This window comes from Lagenorhynchus albirostris, chromosome 9, assembly GCF_949774975.1.
Source record: "Lagenorhynchus albirostris chromosome 9, mLagAlb1.1, whole genome shotgun sequence".
Classification (NCBI taxonomy): domain Eukaryota; kingdom Metazoa; phylum Chordata; class Mammalia; order Artiodactyla; family Delphinidae; genus Lagenorhynchus; species Lagenorhynchus albirostris.
Genome location: NC_083103.1, coordinates 96739266 through 96761911, shown reverse-complemented (window position 1 = coordinate 96761911; position 22646 = coordinate 96739266). Strand labels below are relative to the sequence as shown.

The following is a 22646-nucleotide window of genomic DNA, read 5'->3' as shown; positions in this document are numbered from 1 at the left end:
ATATGCCAAGATCTGGAATTGATGATTCATAGAGCATTCCTTATCTTCACCTTTACTAGATATTGCCAATTTTTCTTTCCAGATTACACTCTGACCAACAGTGCAGGTATGAGACTTCTTTTAAGCCAAAATCCTCACCAGACCTTGGTATTATCAGACTTATTTATTTAGTCTCCTTGATAGCTATGAAATAGTATTTTATTATTGTTTTGAAGATCTTCAGGTGTTTGAAAAATAGCTGACTTGGTAGCTCTGTGAAAACGTAACCTTGTTCTAAATGTAGTGGACGATACATGAGAATCCATTCAGTGTGTTCAATGACTGTGGTCAAGGAGACCAGTTGCGGCCAGTGCTATGAGCAGCTGTATTTAAAATAAAAATGTCACTGGCATTCATATTTTGACAACTTGTTAAAATATGTCTTCTCCTTTTCCTATGGTACTTACCTTTTCACCTTTTTCTGTTCAGATTAGGTTATGAATTTGGTGCTAACAATAAATAAGTCAAGATTGGTGCTCATCTGCATGGGGCAAGCAGTTGCTTAGATATTTGAAGGCTTACTTTAGACTGTGGCCTGAACTTCCTTAGACATACTTTAAGATGTTCCAGATGGCTGAGGTGGGGCAGAGTGGGGTTGGAGGGGGTGGGGTGGGGGATTCGGCCTCTGCCACCCAGACGCAGGCTGGAAGCTGAGTAGGGAGGTGACTGCAAAGGCACCTGTGAGGATGCTTTTTTCGTCCTTTTAGCCTTGTTGTAGCTCTGCTACAGGGGATTAAGAAAGAGTCCTATGTCCACTTGAGTCCCTTTGTGAAAGAGCGAAAGTGGCCCCAGAGACAAAGATAGCAGCAAGAGTGATTTGTGATAAGATTCCAAGGTGAAGGTGAATCTTGAGGGGACAGAGATCTGGCCCAGACTCTTCCTTTCTCGCAAAGAGATTCTACCTGCATTTCAATCTTGGAAGGTTTTATTAAGGGAAACTGTGGGGTTTTTTACATTTAGAATTTCCCACAAAGGCTGCTGGGGCAGGTGACTCCTGGCTGACCCAGTTGTGAAACAAACCTCCTAGTCCTTAATTTCCATGATGTTGCAGAGAGAGCATGATCTTTGAAGCTGGCAAGTTCAAGTTCACATCCACGATAGGAGAGGTTTGTGAACTTGGCAAATTACTTCAACTCCCTGAGTCTCCAACTCTTCAGTCCTAAAATCAGAGGGAGAAAGACTACCTGAGAGGGTTGCTGCGAGGATTAAATGCAATTTATGTAAAAGCACCTAGTATCCTACCTGGGACACAATCGAAATGAGAGAAACATTAATTTCCTTCCTTCCCTGCCCCACCCCTTCCTCACCCCTCTGTCTCTGGGACCAGCTTTCCCACAGACCCAGTGCCCCCCGGAAACCCCAGGATCCTTGGAGACAGGAACCTCTATCACCTTCATAAAAGTTGACCTCTCCCAGACCTTGCCTCTGCTATTGTGTAACTGACTTATAATGATTAGCTCAGTGTTATACCTGCTGAACCCAAAGAAACCACTCTATTGACAATGTCAGGCATCAGAGCAGGTTTATGGGGGACATGCAGTCTTTGGGAACAGTTGGAATCTCACAGTAATTAACACTAATGTCCAGGTCATGCCACTTACCTTCAGGGCAAGCCTTGGTGTCCAATTTTGAAGTGAATGTATTTTTCTCCCAAAGTCCCCAGGGAACAATCATTGTCCTTGCTGCCCTTAAAGTAACTGCCTCTCCTCACTGCTGGAAGAGTTTTGGGACCAATAGATAGGATTACGATTTTCCGTGACACTCTTTGGTATTAAATTAAAATGCTTTCAATAGTCGGTGGCTGGCTTAGGTGGTTGCCTATGGAACCTTTCATCTCTCTCATCACCTTTCAAGGTTGCCCCTGCAATGGCAGTCTCCAGGAAGAAAGCAGGCTCTGATAGGGAATTCGAATGGAGTCTCAGCCCCGTGCTTACCCATGGGACACTCAGCTGGCTGGAAACACCCTTCCCTTTGGTACAACAGCTCCTTACATCTCAGTGGAGAAACCGAAGATCAAACAAGTGTGATCTCTGACCCCCACGCTGGCCACCTAGCAGGGTTCTGTCTTCAGGGCAAGGGGGATCTGAAATAATTCATGTTGTTCTCCTCACAGTGTTTTGCCTCCGCAGGAGGCTGTCAGCTGCTTGGGGTCATCAATCTGACACACCTTTTTAGTTCTACAGGGAGACTAAAATACCACTTAAATCTTATTCCAACATTTCTCAAATCAGGTGGGTATTACCAAGCATGAAGACATCATCCAAAAACTCAATTTTAAAGGGTTAGTTCTTTGGGAAAAATAAGAAAGAACATTTCCTCCCGTTTACTCTGAGATTTGCTTTTTTCCAGTAGTGTGGTCATTGTGCCTTTCTTAATCTTTGGAGATTAGGCTTCAAGTTTTCACCTAGACTCCAATTTGCTCATAAATCTCTTCATTTTGCTTAACTTAAATGTTTTGGCCAACTTCATGGTTTAATAATGAGAGGTAAAATTGGAGCCTAATGACTACTAAGGAGGGAATTTTCATTTCGTCTGGAATTAAAAGAGCTGTGGAAGGGGCAGCCGTCCTGTCAGACCAGCTGTCCCAACCTTAGCTGAAGCATGCCAAATTACACATTTGATATTACACAGTTCTTTATACCCAGGTACGATGACGTGAAAATCCTTCAAATCCAGCCCTACTTACATCCACCTGATTGCTATGCCCCTATTGATTAGCTGCGAACTGTTCATTGAATTCAGGCCACCTGAGAAGCTGCCAGGTCCCCAGAGTGTCCCCCTCACATGCTGCGCATTGAAGCCAGGCAAGATACCCAGCTCCAATACGCCTCAGCACAAGTTGTATAATGGGGGCCCTGAGACCACAATTATCAGATAACCAGGCAGGAGAGAGTACTGTTTCAGCACTTCCACTTGAGCAGACTTTAACTTAAAAGAAAGAAAGAACTCTAAAAAGTTTTAAAACACTTTCCTCATAAGTTTACCACTCGAGAAAGGTATCCACCCCATGGCCATGTAGCCTAGAATTCCCTCCTTATTCCAGAGTGAGAGAAAACACTAGCTGGGTAATTTCCCTTGTGCAGAGAGAGGGGCTCTGGTTTCTTTCGCTTGTATAGAATATACTGGGTCCTCTGAGACCGTCGGTGGAGAGGCCACTTGGCACTGAGGAGAATAAAGGCAACCGGCTGGAGATAGACCAGCCCATTTCTACTGGGGGCCTCTTGGATGGTTAGAAAAGAATAAGCTCAGATTCTTCCACCATAGTTACGGCCCTTCGGGTATGTCCCAGGCCATCTTTCGTCACCACCTATCACGAAGTATCCTGCAATGACTCAATGTGCATTTAACCATATATTGGCTTACGTTAGAATGCTTTGTGCAATTAGATTTCTAATACAGACTGTAAATTCCTCAAGGTTGAAGAACCTTGCTTTATATTTCTTGTTCATTCATTTATTGATTGATAAATGAGTCAGCAATTAATCTACTCATTATTCTAGCACCTACTACGCTGACAGCACGGTGCAAGGCTTACTTCTTAGGTACTCCAGGGACTCCAGAAAAGTGTGGTACCTAATTTCTGCCTTCTACTGGTTCAGAATCTTGTTGGATAAGCTCAGTGTATATGGAGATGAAGTTAGGTAACAGTGCAATGGCGTACAGTAAGATAACAATGATTCAAAAACACAGTAAAATGACTAGAAGACAAATTTAATAATGCGTGTCTTTAGGTATTGACATTTGGGGTGGTTTATTCTTCTGCTTTTTGGATTTTCCAAATTTTCTATAACGTACGTGTATTACTTTATTAATCGTAAAACACCAAACCTTAAGGTATGAAGTAAGTAGCAAAACAATAACAGAAGTGTTGCCAAATCAAATTAAGATTCAGGGTCAAATGAGTGGCTCAGAAAGTGAGTTCCTTCTGTTTTAAGTGACTTGTTTCTGTATCCTTCAGTATCTAGACAGAAATGTGCACTAAATAGATGTTGAAAGTACTTTTTTGACTATATAATAATAAATTCTTGCTGAATATAAATTTTGTTGATTATATAATGCCTTACTATGTCTTTTGTAATCATACCTTTCATTATTAAATAAATCTCTCCTATTATTTTGTAACTATGGGTTTCCTATCTCTTCAACAAGATAATAATGTTTTGTGTTCTATATTATCCCCTGCCCCCGGATTACAGTTATGTACATTTGTCTCCTCTTTTAAATGGCACTTTGAAGTCAGACCCCCTGCTGACAATCATAGGATCTCAAGGTTGAAATGAAAAGGACTTTGCTAAAAATAGTAAGATTCTAGAGCAGGGCGCTGTGTTCAAGTCCTAGTTCCACCACTGACTTCTAAATTGCTGCTGGCCAAGAAAAATAAATGGTTTCCTTTTCTGTAACAGGAGGAAAATAATATCTTCCTGTTGTGAATATAAAAATAGCATATACAAAACAGAGCGTATTATCTGGTCATTATTAAGTACTCAATAGAAGATAGATATTACTATTATTATCATCTTACTCTTCTATAAGGGATCATAGCACATCATCTAATCTGACTTACCACAAAATATAAGAATCCTCCCTGATATCCTTAATTTATTAAGGTATTTCTGATACCATCAACTTGCATGCTCACAGTGTTTTGTTTAAAAGTTCTTCTTTCATTGATCTATATCTTGTATCTCAGCAATATGCACGATTAGTTCTCGGGGCTACATAGGATAAAAAGTCCACGGCCTTTTCCACATGACATTATCCATCCTCATATCCTTCAGTGGCACCCACAAATCTCCTTCCCTCCCCACCAGTACAGACATAGCACTTAATAAAGTTTTATTGGTTTGAATGGTTAGAATTAACTCTTTGCTCACAATGGCTTGGGTATCATCGTAATGGTAGGGAATGAACTAAAACGGAGTAAACAGCTACTGGAGGATCCTTCCAGATTTATAAGTCTAGATGGTAAGCTTCTAGGTCTACGGGGCTTTATGTATAATTTTCCTCATTTACATTGTTATCTCTGATCACTGAACAGGACTCTCTCTCTCTGGAATCAAAAACAGAGCAGCTGGATGTTTACATCAACTAAATGACCATTCTGGTTCACTGAGGTGTGCTGTATTAAAACCATCAACCATCATTGCTGTTAATAATAAGAAACATCATCGGAGAACCTAATAAAAACTCTTCTTCTAGTAAAATTCCATCTCTAAAGTAATATATTTTAGCATCTCTGGTGATTTCTCAGCATTTGTGGAAGCAGGTTGTTTCAAAAAGTAATGCAAAACATTAGGAGTGAACAAAGTTATAGAAATAAAGTGACTTGTTTGCTTCAACAATAAAAAAGCAAGAATCCTAGCTAATAAAACTCAAGCACATGCAGAACCCTGCCTGTGTTCTATACTTTCTGGAGGAAAACCCCCCAGATGAATTGGGATGCAATGGAAGATACTCTGGTAAAGGAGACAGACAAGACTGGGTTTGAATATTTGCCTTTCATTATGAGGTTTTGTCTTTTACTAGCTGTGGAAATTTGGACATGTTATTTAACTTCCAGAAGCCTTCTCTCCTGAAAATAGTAATATTTAATTCAGAGTGCTATCACGAGAATTAAATAAACAAACGTTTGTAGTGTGTTCAGTATGTAGCCGATATTGGAGAAAAGCTGGTTCTTTCCCTCTGCTCCTTTCCTCCTTCTTTGATCTAAATGCTAACACTTAGGAAAATAGCAGCATTTTTCTCAACTCGTCAAAACTGGCCAGACTTCCCAGAATAGTAATCAGTCTACATGCTAGAGCTATAATTTGTTAACTTTTCAACCATTACTATGTTTTCACATTTTAAAAGCAAATCACCAAGGGGAATTTCTTTCGGTTTTCCTGGTGAGTAAGGAAGAAACTGATTTTGATTATTTTGGTAAAAATGATCATATTTTTTCCGAGCAAGTACCACCTTAAAGGACTTATACTGAAATGGATAGCCCCTGAACCAAGTTTGGGTAATTTTAGTTTGGACCAGAAATCACTTTTTGAGGATAATGAGCAGAGAAGAGAGGAGGCTGATTGATTTTTTTCCAAAGCTGGCATGGAAGTCAGGAGGCTGAATTCTTATAACCTTTATGACCTGTATAGAAGGCATGTAGACAGATGGAAGAAAACGTTCCCCTGTACCTACCAATTGGAAACAACTCTCCACCAGCTTATGAATATTATCAACCTGCTGTCCCCACCAAGTTGGTGCCCAGCAAAATCAACGAAGTAATATTTTTGCCTGGCATAAATTATTAAGTTGTTCTATGCATGGTTGCTTTAAATCGGAGATGTATTAGCATATTTCTGCCACTCAGTTTCAAACATGCAACATTTTAATGTACGTTTGCTCTCAGTTGAATTTGCCTCATTCATTCGTGGGAACGAAATATGTGCAAAGAACCCTGTACGCTGTGAACAAATAAAAGATGGAAAGGGCATTTTCTCTGCACTTACAGGGCCTTACAGTGGTAGGTGAGAGTAAACACATATGATTCAATGTAGGAGGGATAAGGGACAGAGAGAAAGGTTGGGAATGTTCAGGACAGGGAGAGGTCATTACTGCCGTGGGATGGGGATCATGAAGCCATCATGGGGAGATGACATTTGAGCTGGACCTTAAATATGCACAGGCAGCCATTTGCAGCAACATGGATGGACCTAGAGATTGTCATACTAAGCAAACTAGTCAGAAAGAGAAAGACAAACACCATATGATATCACTTCTATGTGAAATCTAAAATACGATACAAATCAATATATCTATGAAAAAAAAGACTCAGACATAGAGAGCACACTTGTGGTTGCCAAGGGGTAGGGGAGATGTGGGAGGGAAGGACTGGGAGTTTGGGATTAGCAGAGGCAAACTATTATACATAGGATGGATAAACAACTATACGGAACACGGAACTATATTCAATATCCTGTGACAAACCTTAATGGAAAAGGATATGAAACAGAATATATGTATATATATATAACTGAGTCACTTTGCTGTACAGAAGAAATTAACACAATATTGTAAATCGACTATTCTTCAATAAAATTTTAAAAAATATATATAGAAGGGTAGACTTTGTCAATGGAGAGTTGAATGGGAAGAGCATTCCAGGAGCTGGGAACTGCCAAAGCATAGGCAGAGGAGAAGAAAAGCATGGGATACACAGGATAAATGCAGAATAGGAAGCGGTATGGTTAGACTGCAGGGTAGGATGGAAGGTAGGTGGGAGAAGTGTCAGGAGAAGGTTGAAAGATCAGCGAGGGCTGACTCAGGGAGGGTCTTACATCCTCTGGAAATCATGGCAGGCTCAGCAAATCTGCTGTTTTATTTGCAACAAAAAATAGGGTAGCTGAATCAAAACGTAGTTTCTGAATTCTGTACCTCACTGGCCAACCTAACCACTTTCATTTTAACAATTTCATTACCTGACCTTTCTGAAAATTATTTTCTGCCTACAATGGGCAAGGCTATTGATAAGCGTTGAGTACAGAGGAATGTCAACCTGCATTGCTCTTGTTCTCACTGACTGTGTTCTGCTACACCATCGGCAGAACATTTTACTTGGTCACTTATTCATGCTAGAGGAACTCTGTTTTGCAGCTGATGGGGGTGAAGGGGGAGAGGTTTTAAGAAGTCATCTCAGGCATCTTATCATTCAACTGGGAATGGTTGTAAGTAAAACACCTTTTAATTCATGCATCTACATATAGGTTGGCTTAGAAATAAATTACATCCAAGACCGCTCAGTGAGAACCAATCCACTAAAAGCCAGAAGACTAAACCCAGCAATGTTATCTAGAAGCACGGACACAGGCTGAAGTGATCATGGAAAGTGTCTTCTCTCTTTTGAAATGGACATAAGGAGCCCTGATGGGAATCTGCAGGTCTGTGCTAAACTCACACACACACACACATGCCAGCTTAGTTTATATAAAGGGGAGCAAAAGCAGCGCAGAGAAATAAATTTAAGTCTCTCTGTACAGAAGTAGTTTTTCATTGGATCCTCTTTAAGCTAGTTTTTAAGTCCCGTTACCACATTTGAGTGTGTGGGTATATACTGTCTCCGGGAATGCTGTCCTGTACTGTTTACCTCTCCTTTGACCATCACACGTCACCAGGTTTTGGTGATTTAGTGTGCTTTTCTATGTCCACTTGGTGCTCCAGGATTACAGATGATGTAGAAATGGAAGTTACATTCTGTTACTTTTAATGGAAAAGATACTAAGAATCTAACCAGAACAATCCAAGTAGAATAATTTTCCAGGCGGACTCCATGTGCTTCAGATAACTGGATGGTTTAATGGACCGAAAAGCAAAATCATTCTGAATGTTCCTGTACATCAGAAATTTGGGGATTTGGTTCTGCATTAATTTTTCATGTTGGTTCCACACCTTCAGTTCTGTATTCACCATCCTTACCCCCAGTTTAAAAAGTATTTGATCTTTTTCTTTTTTAAAGAGCTCATAATCCACTTCAGATCATTTCATTGATTATTTCTCAGTTAGTCTTTCTATATTCTGTAGAGCTAGGCTGTTCGTCTCTACAGCTAATCCCACTAACACAACTTAAAGAAGCCCAGGAAGGAGATAGCGGTGAAAATCTCTAACCAGTATTGGCAGCAAACAGGAAGAAGCATAACAGGCGAGCTGGAATCCTGCAAAAAGGGACGCCGTGGGTGAAACAAAACAACAGCAACAACAAGCTGTCTCTTACCAGAAGGGCACTGATTTCATCTGCATGAATTAACCATATTTCATTCCCAGGGAGATGAAGGGAAATCTTATTTTTCTAGACGTCAAAAAAATTTTTTTAACAAACCCAAGATACAAACAGTCCTGCTTCTTCCCCTACTGGGAATCGTTAGCCTCTCTGAATGTCTATATGGTTTGTATTCCAAATCACATACTCCAGCACTTGGATATTTTGTGCTTTACTTTCATTGTTTCTTACAAGTAAGTTTTGTCTTCCCAGACAGAGGACAGATAGTTTCTTCCACTTCTTCATTATATCCCACAGAATCTAATGTGGGGCTGTGTACTAAAGAAGTACCTCTCAAGGTCACTCACCAATGTATGAAAAAGTCCCCACAGGGTGAGAGGTCCCTTGGTCCCTGTTCCCCTCTGACTTCAAGAGAGAACATTGGATCGCGCACAAGGGTTACTGAGGAGTGGGCAGGATTCTTTAGCTAATTTTCCAGCAGGAGGATCATTGTACTTATGGGTCTGACCTCCATCCTCTATAGTATAGACTCTGCATATTCTAACCTTTGTAAACAGGGTCAGTTCCCCAGACACAACACCGTCACAACGCACTGCTTCTCTGACATGCTTTGTTCAGTCCGACCAGTGAAATATTTAGATGCACGCTCTTACTTAATGTACGGGGAGATTGATACTCAATTTCTTTACGCCCCTTTTTGGCCCTCAAATTTTCTGCCTTTTCTGATCAGAGAGGTTGTTTTTCACTTTATTCCCTTTGTATACTTTTTCCTTTCTTGATCTCAGTGCTATTTCTACCATTTGTTTAATGGCAATATTCATATTTTTTTCATTCATTCTTCAGATTTGGAAATTGGTATGAAATTAACAAAATTTGAATGATAACGTTCTGTTAATAGTGACAGAACTTCTCTTGCCCAGTTGCCCTTAAATTATAATGGGGTTGTTGACCTCTTCAGTTCTAAAACTTGGCGACCTTTTTCTTTGCACCCACAACAGTTGTGAAAGATGATAGATAGGTAGGTAGGTAGGTAGATAGATAGATGATAGATAGATAGCGTGAGTCTATATTTTTTCTGTGAGAAGAGTTTTCTGAAGTCACATCGTCACCAATCTTTGAGTCATACTGTAGGTTTCCCAGGTTGTCAGCCACGGAGGACACTCCGTTGGGCTAATGGCGAGGGATCTGCCTGTGGGGGGCAGGGAGCCACCTTTCACAGAAAGGCACTGGAATAACTCAAGGCAACTAAAAGCTTACTTTTTTCTTTGAGAGGCCCCATAGGAAGCACTAGCTTTAAGTGAAATCTTTATGAAAGGATTCCTTCTCTGAATTTTCCCAACAGGTCTCTTTGTTATTACCCCAAGAGAGCTGCCTACCAGTCAGGGAATCAAATCTCCCTTATCGTGTCCAGACTGCTTTACTGCTGCACACACCCCCTTGGCGGGAGGGCTACAAATGGTTCTCTCAAGCTCCACTCAAACCACCAACCTGCCGTGTCTGAAATGCCCCAGCCCTTTCTGGCCTCGTGTATTTGACTCCTACACCATAGGGAAGTCCCCCTTGGATTCCAAAAGAAAATTAAACTCCTTGGAATTCCAAACTAATAAACTTTCACAGAGTGGCCCCAGGTGGATTGGTTATCATGATATTTTGGTCTCACCTAACCAATAAGAGGGCCGGTTGGCAAGTTCCCAGGATGAATATTCTCATATAAGCTTTGGATTAGAGGAAGCCAAAAGATTTTCGGCCATCTACATGCTCAACTTACACCCCACCTGGGTTCTGAGGTAGAGATCTGGTGACGATTGGGGCCCTGCAAGGCAATTAAAAGAAATAAAGCGAAGTATTATATTTTAATTGATGTAATCTTCAAGCTCCCAGTGGAATCTGGGGTGATATCTGACTAGAGTTACCCTAGGTATCAATAGATGACTATTCTGTGAAAGTGCATTTAGGAAGACAAAACCCTATGAATCCTGAACTTCATTAACATGTGTATCCGTTTGGGGAGGGGCGGGGGATTGGCTCTGCCTCCAGGACTACAAATTGAAAGAAGCCACCTAGATTTTTCTGGGGTCTGAACAAAGAGCGGAAGAGGATAGGGAATGGAGAGGGAGCGAGAAAAGGGCAGGTGGAGGGGAAGACAAAATGTGGATTTCTACTTTTATTTGCTTTCAGAGTACCTGGATTTTAGACACACCAAGCCATTCCTTCCAAATCCAGACAGCTTTCATCCATCACTAACATTTCAGGGTTTGTTTCTGTTTTATTGTAAATATTGCAGTCGAAGAAAGATAAACAGACAAGAAAAAACGGCTTTATACAGTATACAGAATCAGATAGAAAATACAGAATGGAAAAGAAAGCCGGCAACCAACAGATAAAAAGTGGAGACAAACCAAGGAAGAGCACGAGCTGGTTGCAGATTCACGCACCAGCTTCAGTGAGGTGCAGCAATGGTCCCAGCAGCTAATAGAAAATGCCTAGCGCTGTCAGTCTTATCTTTATTCCGTGAAAGAAACAGACTTTATAAATGATTCATGTGGACATTTATTTCACCAATCCATTTTATAAAAGTTTGCTATTGATCAAGATATCCTGCTCATAAAAACGAATTTTTTTGTGTTTTTTTGTTTTTTTTTAAAAAAAACAACCCTTCCTGCCCCACATGTGATCTGACAGTAGGGACCACATTGTCAGAAGCACGGAATGGAGCTGTGGGTCGGGGCAGCACGGCACCATTGCAGTCTGCCGTCCATCTGCCTTCAGGTGCCCTTCCCACCAAATCCACGTTTTTCCAGGAGGCTCTAAGCAAGGTTTAAAAAAAGACTCATGTCCTGCAGAGCTTGCCGACATTTGATGGTTTAAGAGGGAAAAGTAAAAAGATTCAAATTCATAAGAGAGAAGAGGTCAGCCTAGGACAAAACTGGCATCCTTTATAGGAACCATCGGGGTACCCCCAGGATGGCAGTTCTAACTAATAATCCTGGCACAAAGATGTCGACCTAATGTCGACGGCAAAAACATGGAATTAAGCTCGTTGTCTTGCAAAGGTGTCTTTATTTTAGTATGTTCAGAACAGAAACAACGTGAGGACAATTTGATTCAAGGTGGTGACAGCGGGGGAGATGGCCCTAGTGGCTGTTTAGTTCTCTCTCCTCTGAATTTTCTAAGTTGACAAACAGAAATTGCATAGAATTTGTGTTCAATCAGAAAATGAAAACTCTCTGTGTGAAACTCCCAACTGGCGAAGCCAACCAAAGGTCAAACAGCTGCTGAGAAGCTTCACCCCTCCCGCTGAGTGCTCCCGACACTGCAAACATCTCACAAGTAGAGAAGTACTTAGCAGGCATCTGACAGCCTGGAAAGCATCAGTAACTCCGATTGTGTAGATGAAAGAGAAGCGAGATGCTTCATGTAAAGTCATACAAGGGGGGCTACTGCCCATGCTTAGGTGAGGACTCAAGAGTCCCTAGTTCCCAGGCCTGTGTATTGACTACAAGACCCTACCTCTCTCCCAGGAACCTGGCAAATTCTTGATTACTTGAGATCTTCCCATATAATAAACACACACACACACACACACACACACGCGCACACACACACACATTTGCACCGAGGTCTCACATCTAGTAGCAAGAAATCACCCAATCCATGATAGCCTTGGGGGGTCTGGCTTCATAGGCAGCTACCGAGTTTGATTAAAAAGAGATGCAGTTGACAAAGTATGCACCAGACCAGCAGGGCAGCCCCATCCTTCCCCACCTGAAGACAGCACGTTCCTGCTGAAGCCAAGGCCACTGTTGGGGAAATTTGTATTTACCCTCTCTGCTCCTTAAACAAGGGCCTGGGATACTTTGTGCCTTCTACTCTCCTCTGCTATCTCTCTTCTTCAGAGATCACATTCACCAAAGACCAAATCAAACCCAATCATAGGGAAAGTCGAAAAGAGAGAGAAGGAAAGGACAAATTAACCTCTGAAATCCCAGGCATTTCAAGGTCTCTCAGTAAACTATGAGTTAATTGGGTTTTGGCATTTAAAAAATTACTGGACCTTTCTTTGATATTCTCCACCTAATTCACCACCTCCTACATATCCTGTGGCCCCAGTCACCACACAGAAAGGAGAGTTCAGCATCTGTTGTCTGATGCACTGGCCGCTTCATATCCTAAAATTTAGGACAATGGTAACAGGGATTATTGTGACTTCAATTCCCTAACCCAGCCTCCCCCTCCAAGAAAACGAAACAAAGGAATAGAATTGAGACAACAAAGAAGAAAAGGAGGGAAGGAGAGAAACAGAGAAAACAAAAGAAAAGAACATTAACAAAAATATACAAATCCAGAAAAGAAAAACTTCCCTGTTGAGTTTAATTTTTTTTTTTTTTTCCTGTAAGAACTAGACCCAGGGTACAATGGCCCCTTCCTAGGGGGAAATTCCTCTGATGATGCCACCAATCCGTCAGACGGTCTGGGCAGGGACCCCTCCCACCCCGACTCTTTAGTTTTGTTGGGAGGGAAAGGCCCACTGCGGGAAGAGGGGGCTTGTGGCCAGGTGGGAGAGCGTCCCCTGCCACTCGGGCTCAGCGTCTCAGCTCCCCGGACCAGGGCGCTGTCTCCGGCTGGGGCGTCAGGCTCTTCGATCGTTTTGTAAAGTTACTGGATCCAAAATCTGGAGAGAAGGGTGGACGATGTACAAGTCCGGGGGCCCCGCCGGCAGTATGGCGGGCTCAGCGCATCCCGCCTCCGCAGCGGGCCGGGGAGCCGAGCATCCTCGGCGGCGGGGCTACTCGGGCTCGCTGCTGTTGGTGGTCTTCTCCCACTCCAGGCTCTCCTCGCTGCGCGCCGGCGACGGCCGCGCCCGCAGGCCCTGGAAGCGGCGGCACTCGGGGCACACGCGTATGTGCGTGCAGCCGCGGGCCACCAGGGCGGCCTCCTGGGCCAGTCTCTGCGCCAGCTGGTCAGGCTCCCCGGCCCCGCACAGCTTGCCGTTGCTGAGGGTCACGGTGCCCCGGGGCCGGCGCTGCTCCTCGGGGATGGGGGGCTGCGGCGGCGGTAGCCCGGCGCGGCGCCGGCGCGGGTGGACACTGTCCTGACACAGGATGATGCTGCGCAGCTCGCTCACCATCTCCTGGCAGACGGACACCTGGAGGACACGAGGAGGTCACAGCCCGACCTCTCAGGACCAGCCCCCGAGGGTCCCCTGCGGGCTCATTCAGGCGCGCGATTAGGGTGCAGTGTTTCACAATTATATCATCTTATATGTTTGAAGGTCTTTCAATCCACCTCCTCACTTCCACCCGCTATATAATATTCAAACATCCTCCATACCATCCCGCCAGCTGGTCGTCTCGTCTTTGAACGGCTTCAAAGACACTGATCTCACCATGTTGGGAAGGTGCCGCTACCATTTTTGCAGATTACCCTTAAACGCTGCTTCCTTCTACTGACTTAATTCCTCTCCCTGAACTTTTCATCCATCCATCCCAGTTAAATTTGGACCTTGAAGCCGACTAAATAAATAATCCCTTTACCGCATGTCAGTCTTTCAAGCCTGTGAAAAAACAACCATGTCTCCATGAACATTCTGTTCTCAGGCCAAAGAGTCTCATTTCTTTTAATCAGCTGGTTATGGCTGGAAAGGCTGCGTTCTAACAATAACTATAATAACAAAAACAAGGCAATCTACTCCTGCAGCTCTGCCATCTCCTGATAAGAAACTCTTGGGTCCAGCTGTGTTTCAAAATATTTTGAATTTTGACAAGGTAATACAATGCACATAAAATATGTATCACTTCCAGTGGGCTCTGGGGAAGACCCTGTATTCAAACACATTAATATTTCTGTAGCAAAATGAATATACGTTCACACCAGGTGAGTTAAAGACCATAAACATTAGCCTCATACAAGTCCAAGTCAAGGTTTGTCACCAAAAGCATTAGCATCAAACTTACAAAAAGCTTGGAACTTTTTGAGCTGTTGAGGTTTCAGAATTGTGGATGAAGAATCTTGAACCTGTACCACGACTACTACTGTTATACCCATTTCACAGATGTGGAAATAGAGGCTCAGGGAATTTAGATACCTTGCCAGAAATCACTCGACTAACAAACAGCTGACCCAGAATTTGAACCTAAACCTACTTACTGCAGAGCACATGCATGCTCTGCTTTCTTCTCTACTCTGTGCTGGAAAGGACACTTCCTCCCATTACGATGGGAGGGGCAGCTTTCTGTTCTTTCATGTTCCTTCTTCCAGTCTTCCTGTTCTATCAACAGGATAGTTGTTCTACCATAGTCAAATAGTTAACTTAGCCTTTACTCTTCTTTCTAGATGTTGGGAGAGCTTGAACTCCTCACTGAATTTTTCAAGGTACATCCAGACCACTGGCGAGCTCTTGGGAGAATAACCCAGCGTGCACAGATCCTCTACCTGAAGCAGCTACAGAGAAGTAGAATCCCCTAATGGAACACGGCCTGAGTTAGGACTTGAGACCTGGATTCTAGACCCAAGGTTGTTAGTGAATAGCAGAAACTGTAGTCAAGTCACTTAACTTCTCTGTGCTTCTAATAATAATTACAACAAAAACACCTCCACCTGCCTAATCTGTTATATGTGACAAGAACATAAAGACATATATTGATATTTATTGACTGTCAACTAAGTATCAAACACTGTGCTTTGCAGTGGAAATACAGACACAAAGGACTCAGTCCTTACTTTCAGGCAGTGCAATGTCTCGTAGCCAGGCTGATACGAAAATAATTGACACACAGTTTGTAAGTGCTCTATGTGCTGGTTACAGGGGTGGTGGAAAGGAGGAGGAATGAGCAACTTTCTGGTCCAGGGCAGAAGGCAGGAGAACTGTGGAAGGTTTCACAGGGACAGGAACACCTGAATGAGGTCTTAGGAAGAGGTAAGAGCACAGCCATTTAAGGGGTGGACAGAAGGAGAAAGCCAGTAACGCTGGAGAGGGAAGGAGGAGGGAAACTAAGAGAGCTTGGAGCAGGCAAGGCAAGGGAGGAGAGAGTTCTGGAAAGAGCGGTCCACTTCATCAAGGGCCACACTGAGGTCCAATAAGGCCCAGTGGGTTCTCTTTTGGTTTTGTTCATTGGGAGGGGTCAGACCTCTCAGCCATGACCTTTCGGGGAAGGGGTGGGGAGAAGCCAGCTGCCGTGGAGTGAGGCCCGAATGGGAGGCGAGCACATGGAGAGAGAGGCAGTCGGATCACCTGGGCTTGCAAGAGGAGAGGGGTAGGGCAAGAGCTACAGCATCATGGCTATTATTTGAAGATATGGATAAACATGAGCATAGTTTTGGACTTGGGGGAGAGAGCAGGCAAAAAAAATAAATAAAGGGGAGAAAAAGGATAATCCTAGAGGAGCTGAGGAAAGGTGGGAACAAGGCAGAGATGGAGGGATGACCAGAACACCTGCAGAAGCCCTGGGGGTGGCCCCAGTTGTGGGTAAATTTTCAGGTGGGTGTTTTAATTTGGGGCTGGTCACTCCTGAGTTCCAGGTGAGGCAGGAGGCAAAATTAGTCATGGAGGAGCAAAGGGACGTGAGGAGTGTGGGTGATGGCTTGGAAGTCCTACTGGGAAGTGGGAAAGAGGCTGAGCACAGAAAAGGAAAAGACTGGTCAGCAGTGTTGAATGGAGCCCTACATGAGGCTGGACCGCCTAGGTTTATAGGGGTGCTGTACTCTTCTGTACTGTTATCTGCTGTTAGGAGCTGTCAATTAGGGAAGGAGATTTTAGGACGATCAGGAGTTGGGAGATTGAGATAGAGGCCAATATATTTCAAAAACCAAACAATGCAAGTAGCGTGTAATGATTTGTGCCCTGGAATGGAGATAGAATGGGGTAAAGTCGTCTTCCTTCTCTCAGACTCTTCCATCTGTGTGAAGTTTATATTAACCCAGTTTCTAAGCCACAGGTTTGGGAACTAAACTTATTCAAAATCCCTGAGAAGGAAGATGTCATTAGGAGCTCTCGTGAATTGGGATATCTCTAAACAGCTTTACCTGCAAGGCAAAAACATACTTAAGATGGAAGAACCAAAGCCATCGTTTCCATTAGTAACCTGGTACTTTCGCCTGTTTGCCCTTATAACACTACATCTTAAATCATAGTTGTGTAAGTCTTCGTTGTTCATAAAACATTTTTCACAGATTTATTTGCTGGGCTGTTTCAAAGAAGAATCTGAAGCCCAGAGAGGTTATGTGCCCTTTCTGTGGCTGCATAATTAGTAAGTGATGAAGCCTGAACCCTGAGCTCCTGTCCTCGGAACTGGGATTCTTTCCGCTGTGCTGCTGTTCCATGGGTGCCCCACCCTCCTGTGGGATTTCACAAGTTCTGTCTGAAATGACCTTTGTCCCTGTGTGAGCCTGTGAACTTGGCCCTGCTTGCCAATACTATAGGTCATACCCCTTAGAAGGTTTACCTCGGTCGCTTCTGAGTGTCGGAGAGTCCATAAAAACTCCAACATAGCCATAAAAATGGCCACGATTAAGCCACAAATAAGAACCACAAAGATTCCACCAATATTCTCCATTCCCAGTCCTGTAAGAAAGTGAGAATGAACAAAAAATAGTGTAAAAGAGCTGGGAGACATAATCATTCTACCAAAAATGCTGAATGACCAGAACCTGAGTCTTGTAGACATTTTACACACATGTTCCTTGAGATATAATTATTCTTCGGAACCAAAAATGCAGCATAGCTGGAGTAGCAGAGGGGAAAGGGCTCTAGATGCAAGTGGAGGAGATTGGTGAGAAGCTTTCTGGGGTGGGAGGGTCAGTCAGTTTTAGAAAAGGGCTAAGGAAAATTTTGATTTAGCATATAGAGACATGATAGCAAAATACCAGTAAATCCTAGCACTTTCATAAAAATTTCATCAATCTTCCTAGTATTGTGTTTGCTTCATATAAAGCAACTGTCGTAACCAAACTATGGATAGAAAAAATTACATTGACTTAATTGTGTCAACGTGTTACTAACAGACTTACTTGGAAAGCAAAACGTTTTATCCCAGGTGGTTCCCGAACCTGGCTGCCATCAGAACCACCTGGGAAGCTCATTAAAGGTATGGATTCCTAACCCTCACCCCAGACATATTGAATCTCTATCTCTGGAGATGCGGCCCAGGAATCTGTATTTTAAAATGCATTTCACAAGGGATTCTTTTCCAGCCAGGCCTAAAATTTGTTTGCAAATTGGTATTTTGGGAAGCACTGTGTATGGCTAAGTTCCTTGAAGGTAGGCAGTTTCTGGTTGTAACCTCATTGCCAAGCATGATACCCGGCATATCATATATACTCAATACATATTTCTGGAGTTATATGGTTGTGTCCAACACTGAGTTAGCTATGTAATTGGATGCTTTTTTTGGTACTAGAGAAACCCAAACGTTAGGGGAGTGTCAGAAACACATGAAACCCTGATTCAAGAGGCGCCACAATCATAAATCAAAGAGCATCTTTTATCCTGAAAAATGCCAAGAGGGAAGCTTATGTCCTGCGCTGTTGGAATGCCTGCACACTTGAGTGTTTGTTCAACCAGCAGTGCCTTCATGGGACACAGAGCTATGTCGGTGTCAGGGAAAGCCAGCTTCATACAACGCTGAGATGAGCCATGGATCAGAAGCAGAAATCTGACACTGCTTCCTACACTTTGGAAAGCTGGAAAAATGGCCCTACCTAGCCATTTTACAATTCCTTGGGTTTTCTCTCACAAAGACTCAAATGGCTGTCTGTTGGTTTTTTGTTTTGTTTGGTTTTGAAAATAACACAGCTCGGCACAGTGCCTGCCTACACCAATAATCTGCTACAGTGGCTCCAAGGGCTTACATCATGAATGTACCCAGTGGATGGTATACTCTGGTCTGCAGGTCCACACAGCCAACTCTTGGGTACCTGTGTGAGTAGACATCCTCTATTGTGAATAATCAGAAAGAGGAGATGACTTAAAAACTCAGTTCTAAGGGAAGGCACACAGCGTTTGGAGTAGATTTCTACCCTCCAAGAGGAAGGTGCTTGGGTTTCATTTGTTCACCTGCCCCCCTAACCTGGGACCATTTGGGCAGAAGGCTTTTAACCATAGGACCATCCGGGGACAAAAGGGCCACTTAAGGGGGAATGCAGCAAGGACATAGCTGGGGTGTCCAGCCACAGATTTAGGGGTGGTGAGAACCGGGTATTGGGACACGCATCTGAGCATCATGGACAAACTAGTTTCTCCAGCCAGCCCATGTAGAGAAAGGGCTCCCCAGTGAAGGGGAAGTGATGACTGTGATACCAAAGATGCCCACCTGTTCAGGTAAACAGAGCTCCAAGTGACTGGTGAGGTACCACAAGACTTTCCTGTCAACTTGGGATAGCTCTGCCTGGTGTAGAAAAAGACTAGGATCCCCTTGAAGGGCTTCAACCTCCCCTCGTGTTTCTGCAGAGGTGTTCTCCCCTCCTCGAGTCCAATTCGGCCATCTGGACTCTAGGGTTTCCCTGTCGCCCTCAGTCACCATCCCAGCCCTCCCCAACCTTTTTCCCCCTACTGACTCTTTTCCCTCAGTGCACACACACACTCACGTCTTTCCCTTCTTAAAGAAAAATACAAAATCCTTCTCCCTCCAGCTCTGTCTAGTGAATACCCTTCTCTTTCCTTCCCTCCCTAGGCAAGATTTTTGAAACTGTCTATATCAGAACTATGTTAAGACAGTCCTTAAAAGGCTAACATTTGGAGACCCATCCCACATGAAAGCAAGTAGGAGAAAATGCACCCACATCTTATGTTAAATGCATTTTAAAAATTTTGCTTCTGATGTGACGGAGTGGCAAGCAACAGTTAATGTATAATTGGCTGTGATTTCTCAGCAGTCGTTCATACAAGAGAATGTTTGCAAAAGGAGAAAAATCAAACCAAAAAAAATTGTTTCTAGGGCTTCCCTGGTGGCGCAGTGGTTGAGAGTCCGCCTGCCGATGCAGGGGACACGGGTTCGTGCCCCGGTCCGGGAGGATCCCACATGCCGCGGAGCAGCTGGGCCCGCGAACCATGGCCGCTGAGCCTGCGTGTCCGGAGCCTGTGCTCCGCGACGGGAGAGGCCACGACAGTGAGAGGCCCGTGTAGCGCAAAATAAATAAATAAAAAAGTTTCTAAATGTAATGAAGTTTTTATGAATATTAAATTTAAAAATTAATGAAGTCGAAACAATGTTACATTTTGGAGATAGTTAATTACACATCTTAATTTGATTTAGCAGTTTTCTTTTTGCATTTTGAAGCTAATTTTTTTCAGATCTCAAACATAATTTTGAACACTTGAAAATCTTTTAGGCGCTAGGTGGTCTGTCTATGGTATCTAAAGGAGAAAATGATTGAGTCTGAATTCACTTTTATTCTCCCGATATTCACTTGTCATCCCATGAAATTTTGTCTTGTACCACTAAAACCAAGCTCACTGAGGTTACCAACGAACATTTTGTTTCTAACCTATCAGAAAATTTCCAGTCCCAATCTTAAGTGACCTCTGGTAACACCTGACCTTGTCAACCACACCCCCTTCTTGGCATTTTTTTTTTTTTTTTTTTTTTGTCCACGCTGCGAGGCTTGTGGGATCTCAGTTCCCCCACCAGGGATTGAATCCAGGCCACGGCTGTGAAAGCGCCAAATCCTAACCACTGAACCACCAGGGAACTCCCCCTTCTTGGCTTTTTTTTTTTTTTTTTTTTTTTCCTTCTTGGCTTTTTATGAAGCCATTGCTCTCTGCTCTCCACCAATCTTCTCAATCGCCTTTGCCTGCTCTGAGGCATATTCTCCCATTTCCCTGCATTTGGCCTCTTATCTCTCCTCCATGCACTGTCCTGCTGATTTTACCTCCTAAATCCTTTTCAATTTCTTACCTTCTCTCTCTCTCTTTCTCTGCTACCACTTCCCTAGCTCAAGGCCCCACCATCTCTTGCTTGGACTTTGGCAGCATCTCCAAAGTGATTTCCCTGCTTGTAGCTGTGTCCTCCTCAACTTTACCGTCCACCTAGTTGCCTGAGTGATCTTTCTGATCAGAGATGCTTTCTGATACAACATATGCCACTCTAATATTGCATAAAATAATAATTAGCTTCATGTTATATATCTGGATTTCCCACTAGACTGTGATTCCCTTGAGAGGAAGAGCCATGTCTCATTCAACTCTATAACCCCTGGCACGTCGTAAGAGCCCAATACATGTTTGTTGAAAAAATGAGCTGACAGAAAGAGGATAAGGACATCCCAGGTGCAGAACCATGAATTCTCAAAAGCTTTGGATACATACTGTGATACGTATTCATTCCTAATTAAATGTTGTTTAAAATAATCATAAAGTGGGCCAGCCCTCGTTCAGTGCTCCCAGCCTGTGGCCTAGACTGCACTCTGTGGCTGGCCAGAGTGGGACTGAACGTGGTGTGGATGATCCACAGCATGGACTTGACCACACGTGGTCGCGGGCAGGTGTGGGGGGATGGGATAGGGTTATAAATGGACAGGTGATCTGTGCTGGGATAATCTTGATCAGATCAGGGAAAGCTTCTTTGAGGAGCTCAGGTTTGAACAGGATGCTGGTGGAAACCATGAGTCACTGAAACACCCCACAGCCTCTCTTTCCCAGCTTCTCGCGTTTCAGGGCCAGCATGTTAATCACGGTGTTGGCTCCAGCGTGCTGACTCCTGGCTGAGTGGCCCCCTCCTCTTAGGAGCGGGGCTTGTATACCATTGGTGCCTTTAGGAACTTATTGGAAAGTGGAAGCAAGAATAGATTGCTGGCAGAGTCGGAGTTGAGAAACAGATGGAGCGGGGAGCGGGAAGCGGAGTTAGGAGGCAGCAGCAGTTCCGTTAACGCTGTCGTTAGTCATTCTCCTAGAAGTCAAATGCCTTCCCCAGCTCAGAGCCCTCACTCAGAGGAGCCTGTCATGTGGACTCCCTCCAGGCTGACCCCAAGGCCCTCCACACCTGCAGGGGAGTCATCTCATCACTCCCCCTTCCCTTCTTCAGACGGGACCTCACAGAAGCCATCCAGACAGATGGCGTTGAAACTGAGATTTTCTCCTGACACTTGAGTCTCTGAGCCTCAGCTAGGCCTCGGCCATAAGACTGTATTAACCGAAATGGAATCAAACTCTCCCCACAAACTCCTGGTTGATTGAAGACCAACTGTGGTGTGTCACTCACAGATTGCCCACAAATACAAACGATAGTTGACAAATGCAAATGAAGAACATTGTCTCTAGAACTAGAATGGCCACCTGGAAGGGAGAATCTCTGAGTAGATTTGAATCTCCACCCACCCACCCACCTGCTCTGTCTTCCGTTCTGACTGGCAAATAATCGCTTCTTGGATTCAGGTGCACGTGTGTCCCAGCCCTTAAAACCCATTCATATCTCCAGATGGCACTGTGGAAATTTGTAATTGCGATGCAGGAAAGCTCATTCTGAATGGGAGCCTGGGAAGCAAAGAGGCAGAGTCACAGGAGCCACAGAGCAGGTGCAGAGGGAGGAGAGACCATTATACCACAATCCCGTCAAGGGACAGTGTATTTAGTCTTTGACTTTCGTCAACACATCTTTCTCAAGAAAGCTCCCGTGAGCTGAGCACTACGCTAGGTGCTGAAGCTTGGGGCAATCTTCCACATTGAACATATGTGACAAAAACATGGATTCTTTGACCATTTTGACTTTCCAGCACTTCCTAATTCAGAGCTACATTCACCTACATCCATGCAAATACATTAAGTGGGCCCATCTCCATGGACTTATTTGTTGTAAACAGCAACTTCACGTGCCCATACGTGAGCCGACCCGTATGACCTTCCCAGAAAATATAAAGTGAATCG

General features: G+C 43.7%; 1 protein-coding gene across 1 annotated transcript in view; it reads right to left on the bottom strand.

The window, feature by feature from the left end:
• Nucleotides 1-13237: 13237 nt before the first annotated feature.
• The window catches only part of GRIK4 (glutamate ionotropic receptor kainate type subunit 4), a 311751-nt gene continuing 302342 nt past the window's right edge, over nucleotides 13238-22646 (bottom strand). Inside the window, exons 18-19 of the mRNA XM_060157982.1 lie at nucleotides 17233-17351; nucleotides 13238-13937 (exon numbers count right to left, since the gene is read on the bottom strand). Coding sequence (XP_060013965.1) covers nucleotides 13578-13937; nucleotides 17233-17351 — 479 coding nt within the window. The 3' untranslated portion in view covers nucleotides 13238-13577. The remainder of the gene's footprint in view (nucleotides 13938-17232; nucleotides 17352-22646) is intronic.